General features: G+C 40.8%; 1 protein-coding gene across 1 annotated transcript in view; it reads left to right on the top strand.

Annotated features, from left to right (window-relative positions):
- Positions 1-12,589: 12,589 nt before the first annotated feature.
- The window catches only part of LOC139421726 (NLR family CARD domain-containing protein 3-like), a 118,554-nt gene continuing 103,901 nt past the window's right edge, over positions 12,590-27,242 (top strand). The window contains exon 1 of the mRNA XM_071172840.1: positions 12,590-12,694. Coding sequence (XP_071028941.1) covers positions 12,600-12,694 — 95 coding nt within the window. The 5' untranslated portion in view covers positions 12,590-12,599. The remainder of the gene's footprint in view (positions 12,695-27,242) is intronic.

Genomic DNA, 27,242 nt, shown 5'->3' with positions numbered 1-27,242 from the left:
GAACACCAAATAATGCATGCAGAGCAGAATTAGGCCGATACCCACTAATTATCAAGATCCAGAAAAGAGACATTAAATTCTATAACCACCTCAAAGGAAGCGATTCCCAAACCTTCCATAACAAAGCCATCACCTACAGAGAGCTGAACCTGGAGAAGAGTCCCCTAAGCAAGCTGGTCCTGGGGCTCTGTTCACAAACACACCCTACAGAGCCCCAGGACAGCAGCACAATTAGACCCAACCAAATAATGAGAAAACAAAAAGATAATTACTTGACACATTGGAAAGAATTAACAAAAAAAACAGAGCAAACTAGAATGCTATTTGGCCCTACACAGAGAGTACACAGCGGCAGAAAACCTGACCACTGTGACTGACCCAAAATTAAGGAAAGCTTTGACTATATACAGACTTAGTGAGCATAGCCTTGCTATTGAGAAAGGCCGCCGTAGGCAGACATGGCTCTCAAGAGAAGACAGGCTATGTGCTCACTGCCCACAAAATGAGGTGGAAACTGAGCTGCACTTCCTAACCTCCTGCCCAATGTATGACCATATTAGAAAGACATATTTCCCTCAGATTACACAGATCCACAAAGAATTCGAAAACAAATCCAATTTTGATAAACTCCCATATCTACTGGGTGAAATTCCACAGTGTGCCATCACAGCAGCAAGATGTGTGACCTGTTGCCACGAGAAGGGCAGCCAGTGAAGAACAAACACCATTACAACCCATATTTATGCTTATTTATTTTATCTTGTGTCCTTTAACCATTTGTACATTGTTAAAACACTGTATATATATACTATGACATTTGTAATGTCTTTATTGTTTTGAATCTTCTGTATGTGTAATGTTTACTGTTCATTTTTATTGTTTATTTCACTTTATATATCCACTTTATATATTATCTACCTCACTTGCTTTGGCAATGTTAACACATGTTTCCCATGCCAATAAAGCCCTTGAATTGAATTGAATTGAATTGAATTGACAGAGAGAGAGAGAGAGAGAGGGCTGGATAGAGAGCGAGAGAGAGGAGAGAGAGAGAGAGAGAGAGAGATAGAGAGAGAGGGATTCTTTAACCAGTTTGGCTCATTGGACAGGTCAGAGTCTATGTTTGTGAGAGATAGGGGAGTGTGGAGACGGAGAGAGGAGCGAAGAGAGACAGGGAGATACTACAGACATTATCACAACCTACCCCTAGAGGAAGACAAATAAACTGTTTTGTTAGTTTGTCAATCTTACATTCATGGTCACAAAACAATCCCATCATTGTGGCAGAGAGAGAGAGAGAGAAGACTGGATAACACTCAGTCATCCTTTTTATGTCTCTATTTGGTTTGATCAGGGTGTGATGTGGGGTGGGCATTCTATGTTTTGGTAGGGTGTGGTTCTCAGCTGTCTATCGTTGTCTCTGATTGGTTAGGTCAGGGTGTGATGTGGGGTGGGCATTCTATGTTTTGGCCAGGTGTGGTTCTCAGTCAGGGACAGCTGTCTATCGTTGTCTCTGATTGGTTAGGTCAGGGTGTGATGTGGGGTGGGCATTCTATGTTTTGGCCAGGTGTGGTTCTCAGTCAGGGACAGCTGTCTATCGTTGTCTCTGATTGGTTAGGTCAGGGTGTGATGTGGGGTGGGCATTCTATGTTTTGGCCAGGTATGGTTCTCAATCAGGGACAGCTGTCTATCGTTGTCTCTGATTGGTTTGGTCAGGGTGTGATGTGGGGTGGGCATTCTATGTTTTGGCCAGGTGTGGTTCTCAGTCAGGGACAGCTGTCTATCGTTATCTCTGATTGGGAAACATACTTAGGTAGCCCTTTTCCCTCCTATCAGTGTGGGAAGTTAACTTTGTTAGTGGCTCTTTGCCCTGATTGGGAACCATACTTAGGTAGCCCTTTTCCCTCCTTTCAGTGTTGGAAGTTAACTTTGTTAGTGGCTCTTTGCCCTGATTGGGAACCATACTTAGGTAGCCCTTTTCCCTCCTTTCAGTGTGGGAAGTTAACTTTGTTAGTGGCTCTTTGCCCTGATTGGGAACCATACTTAGGTAGCCCTTTTCCATCCTTTCAGTGTTGGAAGTTAACTTTGTTAGTGGCTCTTTGCCCTGTAAGCTTCACGGTTGTTTTTCATTTGTTGTTTTGTTGGCGACATTTGTACGACAAATGTACGCTCACCACCCTGCACCTTAGTCTTCTTCAGCATCGGCCGTGACAGTATGTAGGGAATAGGGTGTTATAGAGCCCTGGTCAAAGTAGTGCACTATGTAGGGAATAGGGTGTTATAGAGCTCTGGTCAAAGTAGTGCACTATGTAGGGAATAGGGTGTTATAGAGCTCTGGTCAAAGTAGTGCACTATGTAGGGAATAGGGTGTTATAGAGCTCTGGTCTAAAGTAGTGTACTATGTAGGGAATAGGGTGTTATAGAGCTCTGGTCAAAGTAGTGCACTATGTAGGGAAAAGGGTGTTATAGAGCTCTGGTCAAAGTAGTGCACTATGTAGGGAATAGGGTGTTATAGAGCTCTGGTCTAAAGTAGTGTACTACAGTATGTAGGGAATAGGGTGTTATAGAGCTCTGGTCTAAAGTAGTGCACTATATAGGGAATAGGGTGTTATAGAGCTCTGGTCAAAGTAGTGCACTATGTAGGGAATAGGGTGTTATAAAACTCTGGTCAAAGTAATGCACTATGTAGGGAATAGGGTGTTATAGAGCTCTGGTCTAAAGTAGTGCACTATGTAGGGAATAGGGTGTTATAGAGCTCTGGTCAAAGTAGTGCACTATGTAGGGAATAGGGTGTTATAGAGCTCTGGTCAAAGTAGTGCACTATGTAGGGAATAGGGTGTTATAGAGTTCTGGTCTAAAGTAGTGTACTACAGTATGTAGGGAATAGGGTGTTACAGAGCTCTGGTCTAAAGTAGTGCACTATGTAGGGAATAGGGTGTTATAGAGCTCTGGTCAAAGTAGTGCACTATGTAGGGAATAGGGTGTTATAGAGCTCTGGTCAAAGTAGTGCACTATGTAGGGAATAGGGTGTTATAGAGCTCTGGACAAAAGCAGTGTACTACAGTATGTAGGGAATAGGGTGTTATAAATCTCTGGTCTAAAGTAGTGCACTACAGTATGTAGGGAATAGGGTGTTATAGAGCTCTGGTCAAAAGTAGTGCACTATGTAGGGAATAGGGTGTCATACAGCTCTGTTCAAAGTAGTGTACTCTATTGGGAATAGGGTGCCACTTTTGGACTTAAACTCTGACTTGAATCACTGGTCCTGGAGACTGCTAGTTGTCAATACAGTGTTGTTATTAATGATTAACCTTGAAATGCAGTGGTCTGAATCAGGGTCACACAGTGTTTGTTGGAAGTCTTAATTAAACAAATCTACTTTGAGACAAAGGTATCACCACAAACACATGGTTCTGGGCTTAATGAAAGAAGACACCTGTACCATGTCAGATATGGAGTTGAAATGGATTACATGTTGAGTTGCATCCCAATATATTCACTTTATATACATCACAGATGACTGAAATATAACAAAACCATTTGGCAGAGAAACACCGGATATTCAGCCTTAAAAAACAATTCATGTTTATTAATTATAAAAAATATGAATAACATTCCACTTTCGAGGTCACTAGGTAATCTGACTGCAGGAAGGCAGTAGCTACACAGCGATTGTGTAAACCCATGGCTTGAATACAAAGTGAATCAGTAACTAAAATGACACACAGGTTCTTGACATTGGGGAGGTGAATAAACTGTTCCCAGGGTTTCATTCTCAACACAAAGGAAACTCTCACTGACTTGACATGTTCTGGTTGTGAATTCAGGCTACAAGGTAAGAATCCTACCAGTGATTTTGTAAAGTGTGTAGAGACATTAAATGTATGGTGTTATTTTAGTTTAGTGTCTGACAGTAAAACACTCAGATGTAACAGTCCATTTCACCTGGGACAGCTACGTGACAGTTCAATCATACAAAATGGCGCTAACTGTGTTAGGGTTAGGGAACATAATTGTTCATATATTCCTATATTCTGGTTATTTTACAATTTGTGTATTTTTTATGTATAAATTGTAAATCTTCTTTCAGAATATCAGAACATTTGTTGTTTTCTAAATTCCAATGAGCTCCTGCTTCCTGTGTAATTTGGTATAAACCACTGAACAGACTTTTCTTAACATTAATATTATGAACTGAATTCAGTAACAGCATCATAATATCATACCTGTTGAACAAAGCAACACACTAGAATGAGAGAAATTATTAAAAGAGAAAGTGAGACATTATTGTTAATATTATTATATATTATATTGTTATTATTATATTATTATTATTATTATTATTGTTATTGTTCTTCTTCTTCTTATTGTTATTATTGTTATTATTATTATTATTAGTTCCACTACATGGAAAAAAGTTGAAAAATATCAGTCACAACTACATGTTCATGTGATGCATTAAATTACCTGACTGTTTGGATGTGTCTGTTAGTAAATGTTTTATTTCTAAGAGATAATGAATAATAGAGAACATGTGACCTTCAAGAAATACTGTGTTAACCACAACCAACATGTTGGATCTCTGTTTAGTTGTCACTGTGTTAACCACAACCAACATGTTGGATCTCTGTTTAGTTGTCACTGTGTTAACCACAACCAACATGCTGGATCTCTGTTTAGTTGTCACTGTGTTAACCACAACTAACATGTTGGATCTCTGTTTAGTTGTCACTGTGTTAACCACAACCAACATGTTGGATCTCTGTTTAGTTGTCACTGTGTTAACCACAACCAACATGTTGGATCTCTGTTTAGTTGTCACTGTGTTAACCACAACCAACATGTTGGATCTCTGTTTAGTTGTCACTGTGTTAACCACAACCAACATGTTGGATCTCTGTTTAGTTGTCACTGTGTTAACCACAACCAACATGTTGGATCTCTGTTTAGTTGTCACTGTGTTAAATCAAATCAAATCAAATTTTATTTGTCACATACACATGGTTAGCAGATGTTAATGCGAGTGTAGCGAAATGCTTGTGCTTCTAGTTCCGACAATGCAGTAATAACCAACAAGTAATCTAACTAACAATTCCAAAAAACTACTGTCTTATACACAGTGTAAGGGGATAAAGAATATGTACATAAGGATATATGAATGAGTGATGGTACAGAGCAGCATAGGCAAGATACAGTAGATGATATTGAGTACAGTATAACATATGAGATGAGTATGTAAACAAAGTGGCATGGTTAAAGTGGCTAGTGATACATGTATTACATAAGGATACAGTCGATGATATAGAGTACAGTATATACGTATGCATGTGAGATGAATAAGGTAGCATTGTTTAAACCAACATGTTGGATATCTGTTTAGGGGTCAGTGCTCTAAAATGAGTCTCTCTGGGGAGAGAGAGGAGGGGGTCCCTGCCTCTAAAATGAGTCTCTCAGGGGAACATGACAGCAAAGCTAAGAGGTGAGATGACAATGTCTTTAAGTTATAAACGTTATATACACAATTTTTTAACATTTGTTATTGTTCATTAGAAACTATCTATAGACACAATCATTTAGCCTGCTATTAATTATTGCCTAATATGTCATCATAACCTTGTTGTTTTGACTAATTCTGATCGTTGTTACAAGCTGAATTTTGACAATATTACCGTTATATCAACAATCTTCACTCTTGTTTAAACCAAAAAGGATTCTATCTTCCTTAATATACAGAACCACTATAGAATCCTTTACAGGAGGAAAGGAAGTGTATCTTCTTCACGTCTCTACTCTGAGATGCTTTGTGGATATGGGATATATATATATATAGAACCCTTTATAGGAGGTCTTGGGCCCAGATTTCAAAATATTTTTTAAAAAACTTAGAAAGTTTGTTTAACATAATCATTAAAAAATTATAATAAAAAAATATGAATATTACTAATGTAACCCACTGTAAAGAGTTTATATTATATTATATAATATATATATATAATATAATAATATATTATACAATATAAATATATATATAATATAAATATATAATATACATATATTATATATATTACTAATGTAACCCACTGTAAAGAGTTTATATTATATTATATAATATATATATATAATATAATAATATATTATACAATATAAATATATATATAATATATTATATATATTACTAATGTAACCCACTGTAAAGACTGGGTTTAGTTATTTTGTGCCACTGTTCTGGAACTTCCCCCGTTCTCGTACAGAACTGTCCCTGTACGGTGCCAAGCGGTTAAGCGTAGACTGGGCTGAGGTGATCTTGGGGAATAATTACAGAGTTCACTACAGTGTTGAGATGCCGAAGTTTATTATTCAATTAGCTTTTTTCTTAATGGTCAGGGACAGTAGGAGTGTAGACAGATCCTTTTCACTCTCTGTCCTTGTTTCAATTTGTGGTTCACCGGATTCGTCATCATCCTCATCCTCGAGACGAGGGACAGACAACGACCTGCTAGCTAGCCAAGCTAGTCGGTACAGCTAGCTAAGCAACATCCTGGTTATCCTAGCTACCAAATCAAATCAAATGTATTTATAAAGCCCTTCTTACATCAGCTGATGTCACAAAGTGCTGTACAGGAACCCAGCGTAAAACCCTAAACAGCAAGAAATGCAGGTGTAGAAGCACGGTGGCTAGGAAAAAATCCCTAGAAAGGCCAGAACCTAGGAAGAAACCTAGAGAGGAACCAGGCTATAAGGGGTGGCCAGTCCTGTTCTGGCTGTGCCGGATGGAGATTATAAAAGAACATGGCCAAGATGTTCAAATGTTCATAGATGACCAGCAGGGTCAGAGAATAATAATCGCAGTGGTTGTAACAGGTCAGCACCTAAGGAGTAAATGTCAGTTGGCTTTTCATAGCCGATCATTCAGAGTATCTCTACCACTCCTGCTGTCTCTAGAGAGTTGAAAACAGCAGGTCTGGGACAGGTAGCACGTCCGGTGAACAGGTCAGGGTTCCATAACCGCAGGCAGAACAGTTGAAACCGGAGCAGCAGCACGGCCAGGTGGATTGGGGACAGCAAGGAGTCATCAGGCCAGGTAGTCCTGAGGCATGGTCCAAGGGCTCAGGTCCTCTGAGAGAGAGAAAGAAAGAAAGAATGAAAGAGAGAGAGAGAATTAGAGAGAGCATACTTAAATTCACACAGGACACCGGATAAGATAGGAGAAATACTCCAGACCCTAACCCCCCGACACATAAACTACTGCAGCAGAAATACGGGAGGATGAGACAGGAGGGGTCAGGAGACACTGTGGCCCCATCCGACGATACCCCCGGACAGGGCCAAACAGGCAGGATATAACCCCACACACTTTGCCAAACCACAGCACCCACACCACTAGAGGGATATCTTCAACCACCAACTTACCATCCTGAGACAAGGCCGAGTATAGCCCACAAAGATCTCCGCCACCGCACAACCCAAGGGGGGTTATCATATAACTGAAGTTTATTTAGTGCTTTATCTCTACATCATCACCGGCTGTCTGCATTTCTTGTGGACCGATGGAGCTCCCCGGTTGTTTCTTCCACCTGTTAAGTCCCATGGAGGGCTTCTCCTTCTTTCGTTGACGGATGCTGGCTACCTCTGTCCGGTTCTCCTCTCTTCACAAGATGGACGGTAACTTAGTAGTGTTTAAACCCTCTGTGTCCAAGGACCACATTTTTGAATATTGTTTTCGTGGCGCCTCAATAGGCTGAACACATTACGATTTCAATGTTTTTTTCTGATAAAAACTAGTTCATTGCATCCGTCATGGAGCCCAGTTTCATAACATTACATTATCTTATATTATGTCTCTAGTTATGAAGTAATGGTGAAAAAACAGACCTTATTTTACGTCATGTTTCACTGCCAGCTCCTCGCAGCTAGTTCTATTGAGCACCGTGGCACCAACTCACCTTCTGAAATATACAGCCAAATAATCACTAGTCAGGTGTTCAAACCTCAACATTAGTATACATGCATTTTCAAATATTTTCTTAATATCTCATATTGGGACTAAACAGGAATAGAAAAGATGAGACTGCATCTTCCAGCCCGACAACAATGACATCATCCAACGGTTAGCGAATTTACCTCAACATTCCCCTCATTTGCGCGACAAGGCAGAGTAACCACACAAGCTTATTGGCGGTGGCTGAGTTGTCTGCTTGTGAGAGAAGTTGGAGAGCGGGTCGATGCTGGTTGATGAATTGACAATGAATGTACTATAGTAAAGGGAACATTTCCTGTGAGGGGAGTGGTGGTGTATCCAGGGAGAGAACTAAACTACTCTATTGTGGTCTTCTGCTGCCATCTATTGGAATTATTTAGCAACTAAAGTAGCACTGAATAATGTGTCATTCCTTACTAAACTAGTAACTCAGAATTGCAAAATATAACATTTTCTAGTTCATTTTACCATTAAATAACCATTTATAGTGTAACAAACATTGAAACTGACATAAACCAAAAACACCATACATTTAGTAGATGAGAGATGTAATGTTGTGTCGAAGTCCAATCAAGCAGGAGAGACCAGCCTCCCCTGTTCCCAGCTGTGTGTCCATGAAGAGTGACTGGTCTATGGAACATCCTATAGAGTTTAGAGAGGGAGACTTTTCTACTGAACAAAGGTAAGAAGAACTCATGGGTCCTGGTCAGTGAGTTAAACAACACTGTCTCTAGTCATTTCTCCTCTCCCATTGTCCCATTTATTTTTGTTGTTTTCATAATCCATAGGCTAATCATTTTGACCATTTTCAAAGTCCTAAAACAATATTAAACAAACACAATATTCCCTCCGTGTGTGTGTGTGTGTGTGTGTGTGTGTGTGTGTGTGTGTGTGTGTGTGTACTCGCTGGATGAGTATTCTCTATCCTGATTGCCTAGTCACTTATACCCCTACTTACATGTGGATATGAACCTCAACTACCTGGTACCCCTGCACATTGACTCAGTACTGGTACTCCTTATAGTCTCATTATTACCTCAACTACCTGGTACCCTGCACATTGACTCAGTACTGGTACTCCTTATAGTCTCATTATTACCTCAACTACCTGGTACCCTGCACATTGACTCAGTACTGGTACTCCTTATAGTCTCATTATTACCTCAACTACCTGGTACCCTGCACATTGACTCAGTACTGGTTCTCCTTATAGTCTCATTATTACCTCAACTACCTGGTACCCTGCACATTGACTCAGTACTGGTACTCCTTATAGCCTCATTATTTTTATTTTGTGTTACTATTTCCAAGGTACAAGGACAATGTAGCACGTCTGGTGAACAGGTTCCATATCCTCAGTCAGACCGGTACAAACAGGATCAGCAGCACAACAAGGTATCAGGTCTGGTGGATTATGTATTGATACTGATAGGATGGAAAGAAAGTGAGCGCTGCTCTCAGATCAGCTTTCTCCATTCAAATATTAACAGGTTTAGGCTGGTCATCGATGACATGTAGACTTTCATCTGCATATCACTAACAACCCACTACTATACATTATAGCCTAGTCTACTTTACATAATATAACATCTACATATCACTAACAACCCACTACTATACATTATAACCTAGTCTACTTTACATAATATAACATCTACATATCACTAACAACCCACTACTATACATCATAACCTAGTCTACTTTACATAATATAACATCTACATATCACTAACAACCCACTATTATACATTATAACCTAGTCTACTTTACATAATATAACATCTACATATCACTACCAACCCACTACTATACATTATAACCTAGTCTACTTTACATAATATAACATCTACATATCACTAACAACCCACTACTATACATTATAACCTAGTCTACTTTACATAATATAACATATCACTAACAACCCACTACTATACATTATAACCTAGTCTACTTTACATAATATAACATCTACATATCACTAACAACCCACTACTATACATTATAACCTAGCCTACTTTACATAATATAACATATCACTAACAACCCACTACTATACATTATAACCTAGTCTACTTTACATAATATAACATCTACATATCACTAACAACCCACTATTATACATTATAACCTAGTCTACTTTACATAATATAACATCTACACATCACTAACAACCCACTACTATACATTATAACCTAGTCTACTTTACATAATATAACATCTACATATCACTAACAACCCACTACTATACATTATAACCTAGTCTACTTTACATAATATAACATATCACTAACAACCCACTACTATACATTATAACCTAGTCTACTTTACATAATATAACATATCACTAACAACCCACTACTATACATTATAACCTAGTCTACTTTACATAATATAACATATCACTAACAACCCACTATTATACATTATAACCTAGTCTACTTTACATAATATAACATCTACATATCACTAACAACCCACTACTATACATTATAACCTAGTCTACTTTACATAATATAACATCTACATATCACTAACAACCCACTACTATACATTATAACCTAGTCTACTTTACATAATATAACATCTACATATCACTAACAACCACTATTATACATTATAACCTAGTCTACTTTACATAATATAACATCTACATATCACTAACAACCCACTACTATACATTATAACCTAGTCTACTTTACATAATATAACATCTACATATCACTAACAACCCACTACTATACATTATAACCTAGTCTACTTTACATAATATAACATCTACATATCACTAACAACCCACTACTATACATTATAACCTAGTCTACTTTACATAATATAACCTCTACATATCACTAACAACCCACTACTATACATTATAACCTAGTCTACTTTACATAATATAACATATCACTAACAACCCACTACTATACATTATAACCTAGTCTACTTTACATAATATAACATCTACATATCACTAACAACCCACTACTATACATTATAACCTAGTCTACTTTACATAATATAACATCTACATATCACTAACAACCCACTACTATACATTATAACCTAGTCTACTTTACATAATATAACATCTACATATCACTAACAACCCACTACTATACATTATAACCTAGTCTACTTTACATAATATAACATCTACATATCACTAACAACCCACTATTATACATTATAACCTAGTCTACTTTACATAATATAACATCTACATATCACTAACAACCCACTATTATACATTATAACCTAGTCTACTTTACATAATATAACATCTACATATCACTAACAACCCACTACTATACATTATAATCTAGTCTACTTTACATAATATAACATCTACATATCACTAACAACCCACTACTATACATTATAACCTAGTCTACTTTACATAATATAACATATCACTAACAACCCACTACTATACATTATAACCTAGTCTACTTTACATAATATAACATCACATATCACTAACAACCCACTACTATACATTATAACCTAGTCTACTTTACATAATATAACATCTACATATCACTAACAACCCACTACTATACATTATAACCTAGTCTACTTTACATAATATAACATCTACATATCACTAACAACCCACTACTATACATTATAACCTAGTCTACTTTACATAATATAACATATCACTAACAACCCACTACTATACATTATAACCTAGTCTACTTTACATAATATAACATCTACATATCACTAACAACCCACTACTATACATTATAACCTAGTCTACTTTACATAATATAACATATCACTAACAACCCACTACTATACATTATAACCTAGTCTACTTTACATAATATAACATCTACATATCACTAACAACCCACTACTATACATTATAACCTAGTCTACTTTACATAATATAACATCTATATATCACTAACAACCCACTACTATACATTATAACCTAGTCTACTTTACATAATATAACATCTATATATCACTAACAACCCACTACTATACATTATAACCTAGTCTACTTTACATAATATAACATCTACATATCACTAACAACCCACTACTATACATTATAATCTAGTCTACTTTACATAATATAACATCTACATATCACTAACAACCCACTACTATACATTATAACCTAGTCTACTTTACATAATATAACATCTCTTACTTGTTGCTAATAAACTTTCTGAATGGATCAAAGATTTCCCCCTCAGATCAATCATGTCCATTTTAGCCCTTCTGTCTACATTCTCAGATACATTTAGATAATAACAGATTAAAAGACAATAAATAGCCCACCTTTAAATAATAAAATAAGAATTTGTTCTTAACTGACTTAAATAAAAAAATTGAATAAAAATAATTGTGAGACATGGCCTTGTGCTGCTGTAATGTCTAGAACTACCTTAAAAGTGACTTATTATTATTGACAGTTACCATGGAGAAGAGATGTCACATCTACATATTCATGTGATTGTATTAAATAACCTGACTGTTTCGATATGTCTGTTAGTAAATGTTTTTACAAGGAATTATTAATAAATTATAACAATTGACATTCAATAATTACTGTGTTAACCAAAACCAACATGCTGGATCTCTGTTTAGGGGTCAGTTCTCTAAAATGAGTCTCTCTGGGGAGAGAGATGAGGGGGACCCTGCCTCAAAAATGAGACTCTCTGGGGAGAGAGAGGGAGGACCTGACACCAAAGCTAAGAGGTGAGATGACAGTTGTGTTTAGGAATTATTTTGAGTTTCTTTCAAAAATGCTATTTCCAACAATGTTCACATTAGTTTTTAAAATCAGAAATGGTTGCTTATGGCTTATTATTTAACAACATGATGTTGGTTGCTTATGGTTTATTATTTAACAACATGATGTTGGTTGCTTTTCCTCCAAAGGGAGAACTTGAAATAACACGATGTAGAGAATTAAATCATCAAAAGAAAAACGTGTTTATTTTACACTCTCAGAAAATAAGGTTCCTTCTAGAACCAAAAAGGCTTCTATCACTTCATTAATATATGGAACCACTAAAAGTGATATATATGTTTGGGTTCAGTGAAGAAGAACATCTAGAGTTCTGATCAACAAAAGGTTAATGTTTTGAGGATGTGAACCCAGCAGTCCTCCAGTGGTCAGATCAAGTCCGTCTGTATTTTCCAGCACCCGGCCTGGGATTCAAACCAGCCACCTTTCAACCACAAGTCCAATTCCTGCCACAGCTACAACTCTTTAGCCTTTGGGCGAAAACCTGAGTTAATCTTCAGAAATAAGCATGAATTAATCTGCCAAAATTAAGACAAAATGGTATCACTTGCCAAAAGCACAAGACATACTGTTGCATGTAGATCTATATTATTTATGGATTGATCATATAGAAATATCAAACATTATTTTTAACTACTACAAAGCAATTACATGTGGCTCAGGAACCACTGACTCACTGCATTATTCTATAGTATTATCAAGACACCTGCTGTTAACTCTTAACTACTTAGGACAGCTGCTGTTAACTCTTAAAACTACTTAGGACACCTGCTGTTAACTCTTAACTACTTAGGACACCTGCTGTTAACTCTTAACTTAGGACACCTGCTGTTAACTCTTAACTACTTAGGACACCTGCTGTTAACTCTTAACTACTTAGGACACCTGCTGTTAACTCTTAACTACTTAGGACAGCTGCTGTTAACTCTTAACTACTTAGGACAGCTGCTGTTAACTCTTAACTACTTAGGACACCTGCTGTTAACTCTTAACTACTTAGGACAGCTCATGAGGTGTCCTAAATATCTGCTGACTAGGTGGGACTAGAGACTTCATGCATAGCTTTAATGTATACCCATAAGTGTAAACTGTCTTTATTCTCAGCACTTATACGACCAATTTTCTAGTCTGAGACACTTTGGCGAGATGGACCCAGATCTTAACATATTGTTATAAAAAAAACAGAATGTTTATTTTACGTAATAATAAAAAATGAATATTACTAATGTAACCCACTGTAAAGACTGGGTTTAGTTGATTGTGTTGCACTGATCATGTCCGCGTTCTGGAACTGTCCGCGTCCCCGTACAGAACTGTCCGCGTCCCCGTACAGAACTGTCCGCGTCCCCGTACAGAACTGTCCTCGTCCACGTTCAGTGTGGCGCCAAGCCGGTTACGCGCAGAGTGGACTGAGGTGATCTTGGGGAATAACGACGGAGTTTGTTACAGTGTTGAGACACCGAAGTTTACTGTTCAATTTGCTTTTTTCTTTACGGTCAGGGACAGTATGAGTGTAGCCAGATCCTTTTCACTCTCTATTCTTTTTTTATTTTGTGGTTCACCGGATTCATCATCGAGACGAAAGACAGACGAACGACCTGCTAGCTAGTCGGTACAGCTCAGTAAACTAGCTAGCTACTCTACCAGCAGCATCCTAGTTATCCTAGCTAGTCGGTACAGCTCGGTAAGCTAGCTAGTTACTCTACCAGCAGCATCCTAGTTATCCTAGCTATTCGGTACAGCTCGGTAAGCTAGCTAGCTACTCTACCAGCAGCATCCTAGTTATCCTAGCTAGTCGGTACAGCTCGGTAAGCTAGCTAGCTACTCTACCAGCAGCATCCTAGTTATCCTAGCTACTCGGTACAGCTCGGTAAGCTAGCTAGCTACTCTACCAGCAGCATCCTAGTTACCATAGCTACCACTACATCATCACCGGCTGTCTGCATTTCTTGTGGACCGATGGAGCTCCCCGGTTGTTTCTTCCACCTGTTAAATCCCGGTGAGGCTTCTCCCTCTCTCGTTGACGGATGCTGGCTACCTCTGTCCGGTTCTCCTCTCTTCACTAGATGGACGGTAACTTTAGTGTTTAAACCCTCTGTGTCCAAGGACCAAACTTTTGAATATTATTTTATTGTATATTATTATGTAGGTATTGAACCCCGGGTAAATAATCACTAGTCAGAACCTCAACCTCAGTATACATTCATTATAAAAATCATCTTAATATCTGATATTGTGAGTAAACAACCTCGAGAGTGCGTCTTCCAGCCCTCCAATAAATTACATCATTCAACCCTCCCGGTTAGTAAATTTACCTCAACATCCCCCGGAGAAGGCAGAGTAACGACACCAGCCTTTTAGCGGGGCTGACAGACTGACTACAACGCTCGCGTCACTAAATGAATCTCGTTATTAAAAATGACACACTGCTCTCGCGCGCCAACGAGCGTCTAGAAGTCAGTTCTATTTGTGACGCAGTTCGCGCTGCATCTTTTCATTGGTTTATAGACGCAGGTACCCACGTGGCATCTCCTCATTGGTTAATAGAAGCAGGTACCCACGTGGCATCTCCTCATTGGTATATAGAAGCAGGTACCCACGTGCCATCTCCTCATTGGTTAATAGAAGCAGGTACCCACGTGCCATCTCCTCATTGGTTAATAGAAGCAGGTACCCACGTGCCATCTCCTCATTGGTTAATAGAAGCAGGTACCCACGCGCCATCTCCTCATTGGTTTATAGAAGCAGGTACCCACGTGCCATCTCCTCATTGGTATATAGAAGCAGGTACCCACGTGCCATCTCCTCATTGGTTAATAGAAGCAGGTACCCACGTGCCATCTCCTCATTGGTTAATAGAAGCAGGTACCCACGTGCCATCTCCTCATTGGTTAATAGAAGCAGGTACCCACGTGCCATCTCCTCATTGGTTTATAGAAGCAGGTACCCACGTGCCATCTCCTCATTGGTTTATAGACGCAGGTACCCACGTGCCATCTCCTCATTGGTTTATAGACGCAGGTACCCACGTGGCATCTCCTCATTGGTTTATAGACGCAGGTACCCACGTGCCATCTCCTCATTGGTTTATAGACGCAGGTACCCACGTGGCATCTCCTCATTGGTTTATAGAAGCAGGTACCCACGTGGCATCTCCTCATTGGTTTATAGACGCAGGTACCCACGTGCCATCTCCTCATTGGTTTATAGACGCAGGTACCCACGTGGCATCTTTTCATTGGTTTATAGACGCAGGTACCCACGTGGCATCTCCTCATTGGTTAATACAAGCAGGTACCCACGTGGCATCTCCTCATTGGTTAATAGAAGCAGGTACCCACGTGGCATCTCCTCATTGGTTAATACAAGCAGGTACCCACGTGGCATCTCCTCATTGGTTAATACAAGCATGTACCCACGTGGCATCTCCTCATTGGTTAATAGAAGCAGGTACCCACGTGGCATCTCCTCATTGGTTAATACAAGCAGGTACCCACGTGCCATCTCCTCATTGGTTTATAGAAGCAGGTACCCACGTGGCATCTCCTCATTGGTTTATAGACGCAGGTACCCACGTGCCATCTCCTCATTGGTTTATAGAAGCAGGTACCCACGTGGCATCTCCTCATTGGTTTATAGAAGCAGGTACCCACGTGCCATCTCCTCATTGGTTTATAGAAGCAGGTACCCACGTGCCATCTCCTCATTGGTTTATAGACGCAGGTACCCACGTGGCATCTCCTCATCGGTTTATAGAAGCAGGTACCCACGTGCCATCTCCTCATTGGTTTATAGAAGCAGGTACCCACGTGCCATCTCCTCATTGGTTTATAGACGCAGGTACCCACGTGGCATCTCCTCATCGGTTTATAGAAGCAGGTACTCACGTGGCATCTCCTCATTGGTTAATAGAAGCAGGTACCCACGTGGCATCTCCTCATCGGTTTATAGAAGCAGGTACTCACGTGGCATCTCCTCATTGGTTAATAGAAGCAGGTACCCACGTGGCATCTCCTCATTGGTTTATAGAAGCTGGTACCCACGTGCCATCTCCTCATTGGTTAATAGAAGCAGGTACTCACGTGGCATCTCCTCATTGGTTAATAGAAGCAGGTACCCACGTGCCATCTCCTCATTGGTTAATAGAAGCAGGTACCCACGTGGCATCTCCTCATTGGTTTATAGAAGCAGGTACCCACGTGCCATCTCCTCATTGGTTTATAGAAGCAGGTACTCACGTGGCATCTCCTCATTGGTTAATAGAAGCAGGTACCCACGTGGCATCTCCTCATTGGTTTATAGAAGCAGGTACCCACGTGCCATCTCCTCATTGGTTTATAGAAGCAGGTACTCACGTGCCATCTCCTCATTGGTTTATAGAAGCAGGTACTCACGTGGCATCTCCTCATTGGTTAATAGAAGCAGGTACCCACGTGCCATCTCCTCATTGGTTTATAGAAGCAGGTACCCACGTGCCATCTCCTCATTGGTTTATAGAAGCAGGTACCCACGTGCCATCTCCTCATTGGTTTATAGAAGCAGGTACCCACGTGCCATCTCCTCATTGGTTTATAGACGCAGGTACCCACGTGGCATCTCCTCATCGGTTTATAGAAGCAGGTACTCACGTGGCATCTCCTCATTGGTTAATAGAAGCAGGTACCCACGTGGCATCTCCTCATTGGTTTATAGAAGCAGGTACCCACGTGCCATCTCCTCATTGGTTAATAGAAGCAGGTACTCACGTGGCATCTCCTCATTGGTTAATAGAAGCAGGTACCCACGTGCCATCTCCTCATTGGTTAATAGAAGCAGGTACCCACGTGGCATCTCCTCATTGGTTTATAGAAGCAGGTACCCACGTGCCATCTCCTCATTGGTTTATAGAAGCAGGTACTCACGTGGCATCTCCTCATTGGTTAATAGAAGCAGGTACCCACGTGGCATCTCCTCATTGGTTTATAGAAGCAGGTACCCACGTGCCATCTCCTCATTGGTTTATAGAAGCAGGTACTCACGTGCCATCTCCTCATTGGTTTATAGAAGCAGGTACTCACGTGGCATCTCCTCATTGGTTAATAGAAGCAGGTACCCACGTGCCATCTCCTCATTGGTTTATAGAAGCAGGTACCCACGTGCCATCTCCTCATTGGTTTATAGAAGCAGGTACCCACGTGCCATCTCCTCATTGGTTTATAGACGCAGGTACCCACGTGCCATCTCCTCATTTAGCAAAAAAACATAACATAAACATCACTTCTTTAAACAATAAGAGCTAATTTACGAACATTTCTAAAAATGGATATATGGCTTTTTTTTCTTTTCTTATGTTTCCCCATCTGAGCTCAGAGTAGATGAGATGTAATGTTTGTCTCTGTTGTGTTGAAGACCAATCAAGCAGGAGAGACCAGCCTCCCCTGTTCCCAGCTGTGTGTCCATGAAGAGTGACTGGTCTATGGATCAACCTATACAGTTTAGAGAGGAAGACTTTTCTACTGAACAAAGGTAAGAAGAACTCATGGGTCCTGGTCAGTGAGTTAAACAACACTGTCTCTAGTCATTTCTCCTCTCCCATTTTCCCATTTATTGTTGTTGTTTTCATAATCCATAGGCTAATCATTTTATCCATTTTCATAGTCCTAAAACAATATTAAACAAACACAACATTCCCTCCGTGTGTTTGCGTGTGTGTGTGTGTGTCTGTGTACTCCCTGGATGAGGAGATGTAATCTCATGTTTTGTCCACAGAAACCAACAGGGGAGATCAGAGTCAGAGATTCTCAGTGGTCAGTCTTCCCAGAGTCATCAAACAGACCTGGCCTCCATATTCAGTGTATGTGGTCCTGTTATGTACATTTGTTTTTGTTTACCTCAAGTAAAGTTGATCTGTCAAACATTCATTAATGTGTTAATGAGAAAGCATTTATTCTCTTGCTTAACTTATTTACTTTATTTATTTCAGTTGCTTGAAGAGAAAATTATGACATTTGTGAAGAACGAACTGAAGATGTTCAAGAGGATTCTTAGTCCAGAACTCCCAGAAGGCTTTGAGAGTCAGAAGCAGGATAAGGAAGTCGTGGATGCTGAAGATGAGAAGCAGGAGAACAGTGCCAGAGAGGGGGCTCTGAAGATCACACTGCACGTCCTGAGGAAAATGAACCAGAAGGAGCTTGCTGACACACTGGAGAAATGTAAGATCTGTCTGGCTCATGTTGAATTATGTTTTATAACATTTAAAAGCTGTAGCTAAAGTACAGCTAAAGTAGCTGTGTAACTCAATGATATTGTAGCAGCCTTAACACAACACCTAGTGACCTCATCAAGTAGCAGCAGGGATTTGTTGTGTTGATTCATTTAGAGAGAGAGAGAGACTACATTAATAATACCATCAATGAGGCCTCCCGGGTGGCGCAGTGGTTAAGGGCGCTGTACTGCAGCGCCAGCTGTGCCATCAGAGACTCTGGGTTCGCGCCCAGGCTCTGTCGTAACCGGCCGCGACCGGGAGGTCCATGGGGCGACGCACAATTGGCCTAGCGTCGTCCGGGTTAGGGAGGGCTTGGTTGGTAGGGATGTCCTTGTCTCATCGTGCACCAGCGACTCCTGTGGTGGGCCGGGCGCAGTGCACGCTAACCAAGGTTGCCAGGTGCACTGTGTTTCCTCCAGCACATTGGTGCGCCTGGCTTCCGGGTTGGATGCGCGCTGTGTTAAGAAGCAGTGCGGCTAGGAGGACGGATGACTTTCAACCTTCGTCTCTCCCGAGCCCGTACGGGAGTTGTAGCGATGAGACAAGATAGTAGCTACTAACACAATTGGAATTGGGGAGAAAAAGGAGTAAATTTAAAAAAATAATAATACCAATAATAATATAATCAGTCACACCAGTCACATTTATACAGTCAGTTAAGAGAATAAATTATTATAATGTAAAACTTTATATAACTTTATAACAGTCCTACAATACTGTAGGCATTAAAACAGTAATATTAATATCCTCTGTGTTATTTCTAGATTCAGATGAGCTTGCTGTGATTTGCCAACTCAAATCTAATCTAAAGAAGAAGTTTCAATGTGTATTTGAGGGGATCGCTAAACAAGGAAACCCAACACTTCTCAATAAGATCTACACAGAGCTCTACATCACAGAGGGTGGAACAGGAGAGGTCAATAATGAACATGAGCTGAGACAGATTGAGACAACAACCAGGAAACAAGCAAGACCAGAGACTGCAATCAAATGTAACGACATCTTCAAACCCTTAACTGGACAAGACAAACCTATCAGAACTGTGCTGACAAAGGGAGTTGCTGGCATTGGAAAAACAGTCTCTGTGCAGAAGTTCATTCTGGACTGGGCTGAAGGAAAAGCAAATCAGGAAGTCCAATTTGTATTTTCATTCCCTTTTCGGGAGCTGAATTTGATGAAAGAGGACAAACACACTTTCATTGAACTTCTCAATCACTTCTCAGTGGAAACCAAACAATCAAGAATCTCCATCTACAACAAGTACAAAGTTCTGTTCATCTTTGATGGACTGGATGAGTGCCGACTCCCCCTAGACTTCCAGAAGAACAAGATCTGTTGGGACGTCACAGAGTCAACCTCCGTGGATGTTCTGCTGACAAATCTCATCAAGGGAAATCTGCTTCCCTCTGCTCTCCTCTGGATAACTACCCGACCTGCAGCAGCCAATAAGATCCCTTCAGGGTGTGTTGACCAGGTGACAGAGGTACGAGGGTTCAATGACCCGCAGAAGGAGGAGTACTTCAGGAAGAGATTCAGGGATGAGGACCTGTCCAGCAGAATCATCTCACACATTAAGACATCAAGGAGCCTCCACATCATGTGCCACATTCCAGTCTTCTGTTGGATTTCTACAACAGTCCTTGAACACATGCTGAAACATAAGAGAGAAGAGATGCCCAAGACTCTGACTGAGATGTACACACACCTTGTGGAGTTTCATACCAAACAGAAGAATGAAAAGTATCTTGGGAAAGAAGAGACAGGTCCACACTGGAATAAAGAGAGCATTCTGTCACTGGGAAAACTGGCTTTTCAACAGCTTGTGAAGGGCAATCTGATTTTCTATGAAGAAGACCTGACAGAGGCTGGCATTAATGTCAATGAAGCCTCAGTGTACTCAGGATTGTGCACACAGCTCTTTAAAGAGGAATGTGTGCTGTACCAGGACAAGGTGTACTGCTTCGTACATCTGAGCATTCAGGAGTTTCTGGCTGCTGTATATGTGTTCCTCTCATTCATCAACAACAATGAGAATCTAATGGACGATCCTCAATCAAAGTCCAGTATCTTTTCTTCGCTGTTCAGAGAGAAGCCTAAAGTTACTGAAGTTACTTTCTACAAGAGTGCTGTGGATAAAGCCTTACAAAGTGGGACGGGAAACCTGGACCTTTTCCTCCGCTTCCTTCTGGGCCTCTCACTGGAGTCCAATCAGAAGCACTTACGAGGTCTACTGACAAAGACAAGAAGCAGCTCACAGAGCCATGAAGAAACAGTCAAGTACATCAAGGAGAAGATCAGGGAGAATCCCTCTCCAGAGAGGAGCATCAATCTGTTCCACTGTCTGAATGAACTGAATGACCATTCTCTAGTGGAGGATATCCAAAGCTACCTGAGATCAGGAAGTCTCTCAAAACCCAAACTGTCACCTGCACAGTGGTCAGCTATGGTCTTCGTGTTGCTGACTTCAGAAAAGGAGCTGGATGTGTTTGACCTGAAGAAATACTCCAGATCAGAGGAAGGTCTTCTGAGGCTGCTGCCAGTGGTCAAAGCCTCCAGAGCTGTTCTGTGAGTACATAAAATGACTTTTAAGAACTAATCATCATGAAGAAATATTCAGTTCAGAGAAAAATATGTATTATAATATGTTACATTATATTGAAAAACATATTGAATAAATTCATTGATGTTGACATTAGTATAACATTATGACCATACAATTCTAGGAGACGGAAGATTAATCTATATGTTGTTTGAGAGAATAAACCAAATACATCTGCCTTTGTCCCTCTACACTACTGGTGTTAAATTAACAGTGTGTTTGTGAAGTCATGATGATCTCTTTGTCAGGCTTTCAGGCTGTGGAGTCACAGAGGAAGGCTGTGCTTCTCTGGTCTCAGCTCTGGAGTCAAACCCCTCACACCTGAGAGAGCTGGACCTGAGTAACAATGACCTGAAGGATTCAGGAGTGAAGCTGCTCTCTGGTGGACTGGGGAATCCCCACTGTAAACTGGAGACTCTGAGGTCAGTATTCCTGTAGTTGTTCAACAGGTGATAACTGTTGTCGTGTCTTTGGCTATGCCGGATTAAGTGATATGACATGCTATTCTATAAAATAATTTATCCGGAATTAATATCACATGATTGAGCTAATCATGTAAATGTAATGAACTAGGGAGTCGGGCACCACAAAATAATATTTATAGAGCTGTTATCTTCCGAATAAAGTCCTAAAGACCTAGTAATATTTTACATCAATAGCAGTCAATATCAATTGTCTCCTTAATTCAGTATCATCTGAAAGTTGTAAATTCTTGGTTATCTTCACGAACCCTGGCTAACAAGTTGAATCAGCAATACAAAATTGGGTTTAATTATTTATTTACTAAATACCTAACTAATCACACAGAATTACACATACACATAAATAATCATAACTTGATTACAAATTACGTCATGAAGGAAAACGTCCCAAGCGGGCGGAACAGATATGACAGCTTGTTAAACAAAAGAAAAGGGGCTGGGTTTGAGTGAAGGAGCGGGAAGACTGAGGAACAAAGGCCGAAGCTGTGCTATCGTAAATACAGTATCTTATGCATTCTAAATGACCACCCATTTGGATAAGGAAAATGCAATAAATATTTACTCTGAGCTGCGCTTTGGTAGGTTGGTGGTAGATGGAAGGCCATGTTGCCAAACCGAGTCCTTTGTCCATTTGAAGAATGTCTCTAGTGGTCAATTGGTTACGTTGTAATAACGTTGTACTAATGTCGTTGTATGATAGACGGGATACTCTGTCTGTTCCTTCCTAACCCTCGTTTGCAGCTGCGGTCGCTAACTCAACGGCTAGGAGGTATCACTCTGTTGTGAATAAGAGTTCAAAGTTCATACCAAAGCTCACACTGAGGTTGGCTTAGTTCTGTAGTTGACATGTTTGTAATTTTAACGCAGAGGCTGCAGACCTCACGTACTTGGAAGAGGATTGTTGTCAAGGCTTTATATAGTGGAGCGAGAAGGGTGTGTCTGAAAAGTTTTATAACCCATGTCTCTTCACAGGGGTGCTCAATTGGTCAGATTACCAGAATATAGTTCATACCCCCCCCCCCCCCCCCCCCCCCCCCCACCTTCTGCTGTTCCCAGAATCTCTATGTTAACCAAGGGGTTTTCAAATGTAACATCAGTAGGGTAGAGAGAGGAAAAGGGGGGGGGAGAGGTATTTATGACTGTCATAAACCAACCCCAGGCCAACGTCATGACACTGTTCACCAGATCCACATGTGTTTACCAGACACACATAGTCCACAGCATATGTGTTTGGACAGTGAAGCTTACAGTTTAAATTTCATATTTAAATTTCATATGATATCACAATCTAAATCTGATACCTCACTGTCTAAATAGATATGGTGTGGACTGTTTACTCAATACAATCTAAATCTGATACCTCACTGTCTAAATAGATATGGTGTGGACTGTATACTCAATACAATCTAAATCTGATTCCTCACTGTCTAAATAGATATGGTGTGGACTGTATACTCAATACAATCTAAATCTGATTCCTCACTGTCTAAATAGATATGGTGTGGACTGTATACTCAATACAATCTAAATCTGATTCCTCACTGTCTGTCTTCTGACTGATACTGCTTTTTAAACTGGTCTGGTCAGTCTACTATAATATTTGTACTATACATGTTTCTATCTGCAGGCAATACTTTGATCATTTGTCATTTTTTATGATGATACACTATTTTCTGAATAGATATGGCAGGTTTCAGGACACTGATATATCTGAATATGTTGAAAAATATACTGCCACTGTTTTCAGCACCAAAGAATATCAGTGTGATTTTAATATGATTTGACTCTTTGTCAGGCTGTCAGGCTGTCTAGTCACAGAGGAAGGCTGTGCTTCTCTGGTCTCAGCTCTGAGGTTAAACCCCTCACACCTGAGAGAGCTGGACCTGAGCTACAATCACCCAGGAGACTCAGGAGTCAGACTGCTCTCTGCTGGACTGGAGGATCCACACTGCAGACTGGAGAAACTCAAGTATGTAGAGGGTTTATGTCAATGTTCATATCAGACATGTTTGACTTATCAGGCTAGTTAAGACAAACATTCTTACCACCACTTGGACAAAGTTGGGTGTGTGTTCAGTGTGTGTGTGCGTGTGTCCAATGTGTGTGTGTCAATCTCTCATTGACACACACACTGGACAAACACACTGGACACACACAGACAAACTGGACTCTCACACACACACACACACACACACACACTGGACAATCACATACAAGCACTGGACACACACACACACAGAAAAACATTCGCTTGATATATACGTGTGTGTGTGTGTGTGTGTGTGTGTGTGTATGTGTGAGTTCAGGTGTATCCCTCAATGACTGTCTGTTCTTCTGCTTACCGCTACAGTGTGGAGCATGGTGGAGAGAACAGAATGAAACCTGGGCTTAGAAAATGTGAGTGTTGACTGCTGTGAAGAATATGACTAAGAATAAGTCTTAATTCAAGTTAAGTCAAAGTCAAAGACCAACATCATTACTGACTTGGTCATATTAAATATCAGCTGTAGTTCTACAGAAGCAGAAATCAGGACACCAAAGTTTACAGAGTTGCTTTGACAATGTGTGTGTGTGTGTGTGTCTGTGTGTGTTTGTGAGTGTGTAATTAATGGGAATAAGTGTGTTTTATATTACCATACAGTATAACATATGATCATTCAACAAGTCTCAAGTTACCTTAACTTCTCCTTTTGATACCTAGAAACATCTACATTAAATGAATTAGTGAAAAGTGAGTTAACATTCTAATGGGAATGATGATGATTTCTAATATTGTGTCTGGTTTCATCCATCAGATGTCTGTGATCTCACACTGGACCCAAACACAGTAAACAGAAACCTCTCTCTGTCTGAGGGGAACAGAAAGGTGACACTGGGGACAGAGGAGCAGCCGTATCCTGATCACCCAGAGAGATTTGAGGGCTGTAGACAGGTGCTGTGTAGAGAGGGTCTGACTGGGCGCTGTTACTGGGAGGTAGAGTGGAGTGGAGGGGCAGATATAGGAGTGACATATAAAGGAATCAACAGGAGAGGAGGGGGTGATGACTGTTGTCTTGGATACAATGACAAGTCCTGGAGTCTGATCTGCTGTGACTACAGTTACACTGCCTGTCACAATAATAATCTCACTACCATAGACGTTCCCTCCTCCAGCTCCCACAGAGTAGGAGTGTATCTGGACTGGCCAGCCGGCACTCTGTCCTTCTATAGAGCCTCCTCTGACACACTGACCCACCTGATCACATTCACCTCCACATTCACTGAGCCCCTCTATCCAGGGTTTAGGGTTTGGGGTTTTGGCGACTCAGTGTCCCTGAAATAATAACCTGACACACACACTGGACTCACACACACACACACACACAGGACAGAGACACACACACACACACACACACTGGACAAAGAGACACTCACTGGACAGAGACACACACACACACTGGACAAAGACAAACACACTGGACAAACACACACACACACTGGGCAAAGACACACACACACACCTGCTGGACACACACTGGTCACACATACACACACACACACACACACTGGACACACACACCTGCTGGACACACACACTGGATACACACACACACTGGACACACACACACACACACACTGGACTCACACACACACTGTCTGGCACAATAATAATCCCACTAATATAGATGTCCCCTCCTCCAGCTCCCACAGGGTAGGAGTGTATCTGGACTGGCCAGCCGGCACTCTGTCCTTCTATAGAGCCTCCTCTGACACACTGACCCACCTGATCACATTCACCTCCACATTCACTGAGCCCCTCTTTCCAGGGTTTTGGGTTTGGGATGATGGTAAATCATGAATCCTCAGTGACTCACACACTGAACACACACACACACACACACTGGATACACACACACACACACACTGGATACACACACACACACACACTGTGGGGGGATGGCGACTCAGTGTCCCTGAAATAACAGACACACACTGGACACAAACACACACTGGACACAAACACACACTGGACAATCACACACACACACACACACACACACTGGACACACACACACACTGGACACACACACACTGGACACACACTGGACACACACACAGGCACTGGACACACACACACACACTGAACACACACTGAACACACACACACACTGGACACACACACAGGCACTGGAAACACACACACACACACACACAGAACACAAACACACAGGACACACCGAACACACACGACACACACACACACACAAACTGGACAAAAACACACACACACACACACACACACTGGACAAAAACACACACACACACACTGGACACACACACACACACTGGACACACACACACACACACACACTGAATACACACACACACACACACACACACACACACTGGACAAACACACACTGGACAAACACACACACTGGACTCACAAACACACACACTGGACAAACACACAAACACACACACACACACACTGGACAAACACACACGCTGGACAAAAAACAAACACACACACACACACACACACACACACACACACACTGGACAAACAAAAACACACACACACTGGACACACACACACACTGAACACACACACACACACTGGACAAACACACACACCGGATAAACACACACACCCTGGACAAAAAACAAACACACACAAACACACACACACACACACACACTGGACAAACAAAAATACACACACACACTGAACACACACACACACGCTAGACACACACACACACACTGGACACACACACACACACTGAACACACACAAACACACTGGACACACACACACACTGAACACACACACACACACACTGGACAAACAAAAACACACACACACACACACACACACACTGGACTCACACACACACACTGGACACACTGGACACACACACACACACTCACAGGACACACACACACACTGGACACACACACTCACTGGACAAACACAAACACACACACTGGACACACACATGCGCGTCTTCCTATAATTGTGACCTTGACCCAGGACCTCTTACAATAACATGTATTTTATGTTGAATAACAAATTGTACAATTATATATAATTATATCTGGACATACGCTCCATAGTTGTATAATTATATATGGACATACGCTCCATAGTTGTATAATTATATCTGGACATACGCTCCATAGTTGTAT

Source organism: Oncorhynchus clarkii, chromosome 12 (assembly GCF_045791955.1).
Source record: "Oncorhynchus clarkii lewisi isolate Uvic-CL-2024 chromosome 12, UVic_Ocla_1.0, whole genome shotgun sequence".
NCBI lineage: Eukaryota > Metazoa > Chordata > Actinopteri > Salmoniformes > Salmonidae > Oncorhynchus > Oncorhynchus clarkii.
The sequence above is the reverse complement of the archived record's forward strand: the minus strand, read 5'-3'. Positions and strand labels throughout refer to the sequence as shown.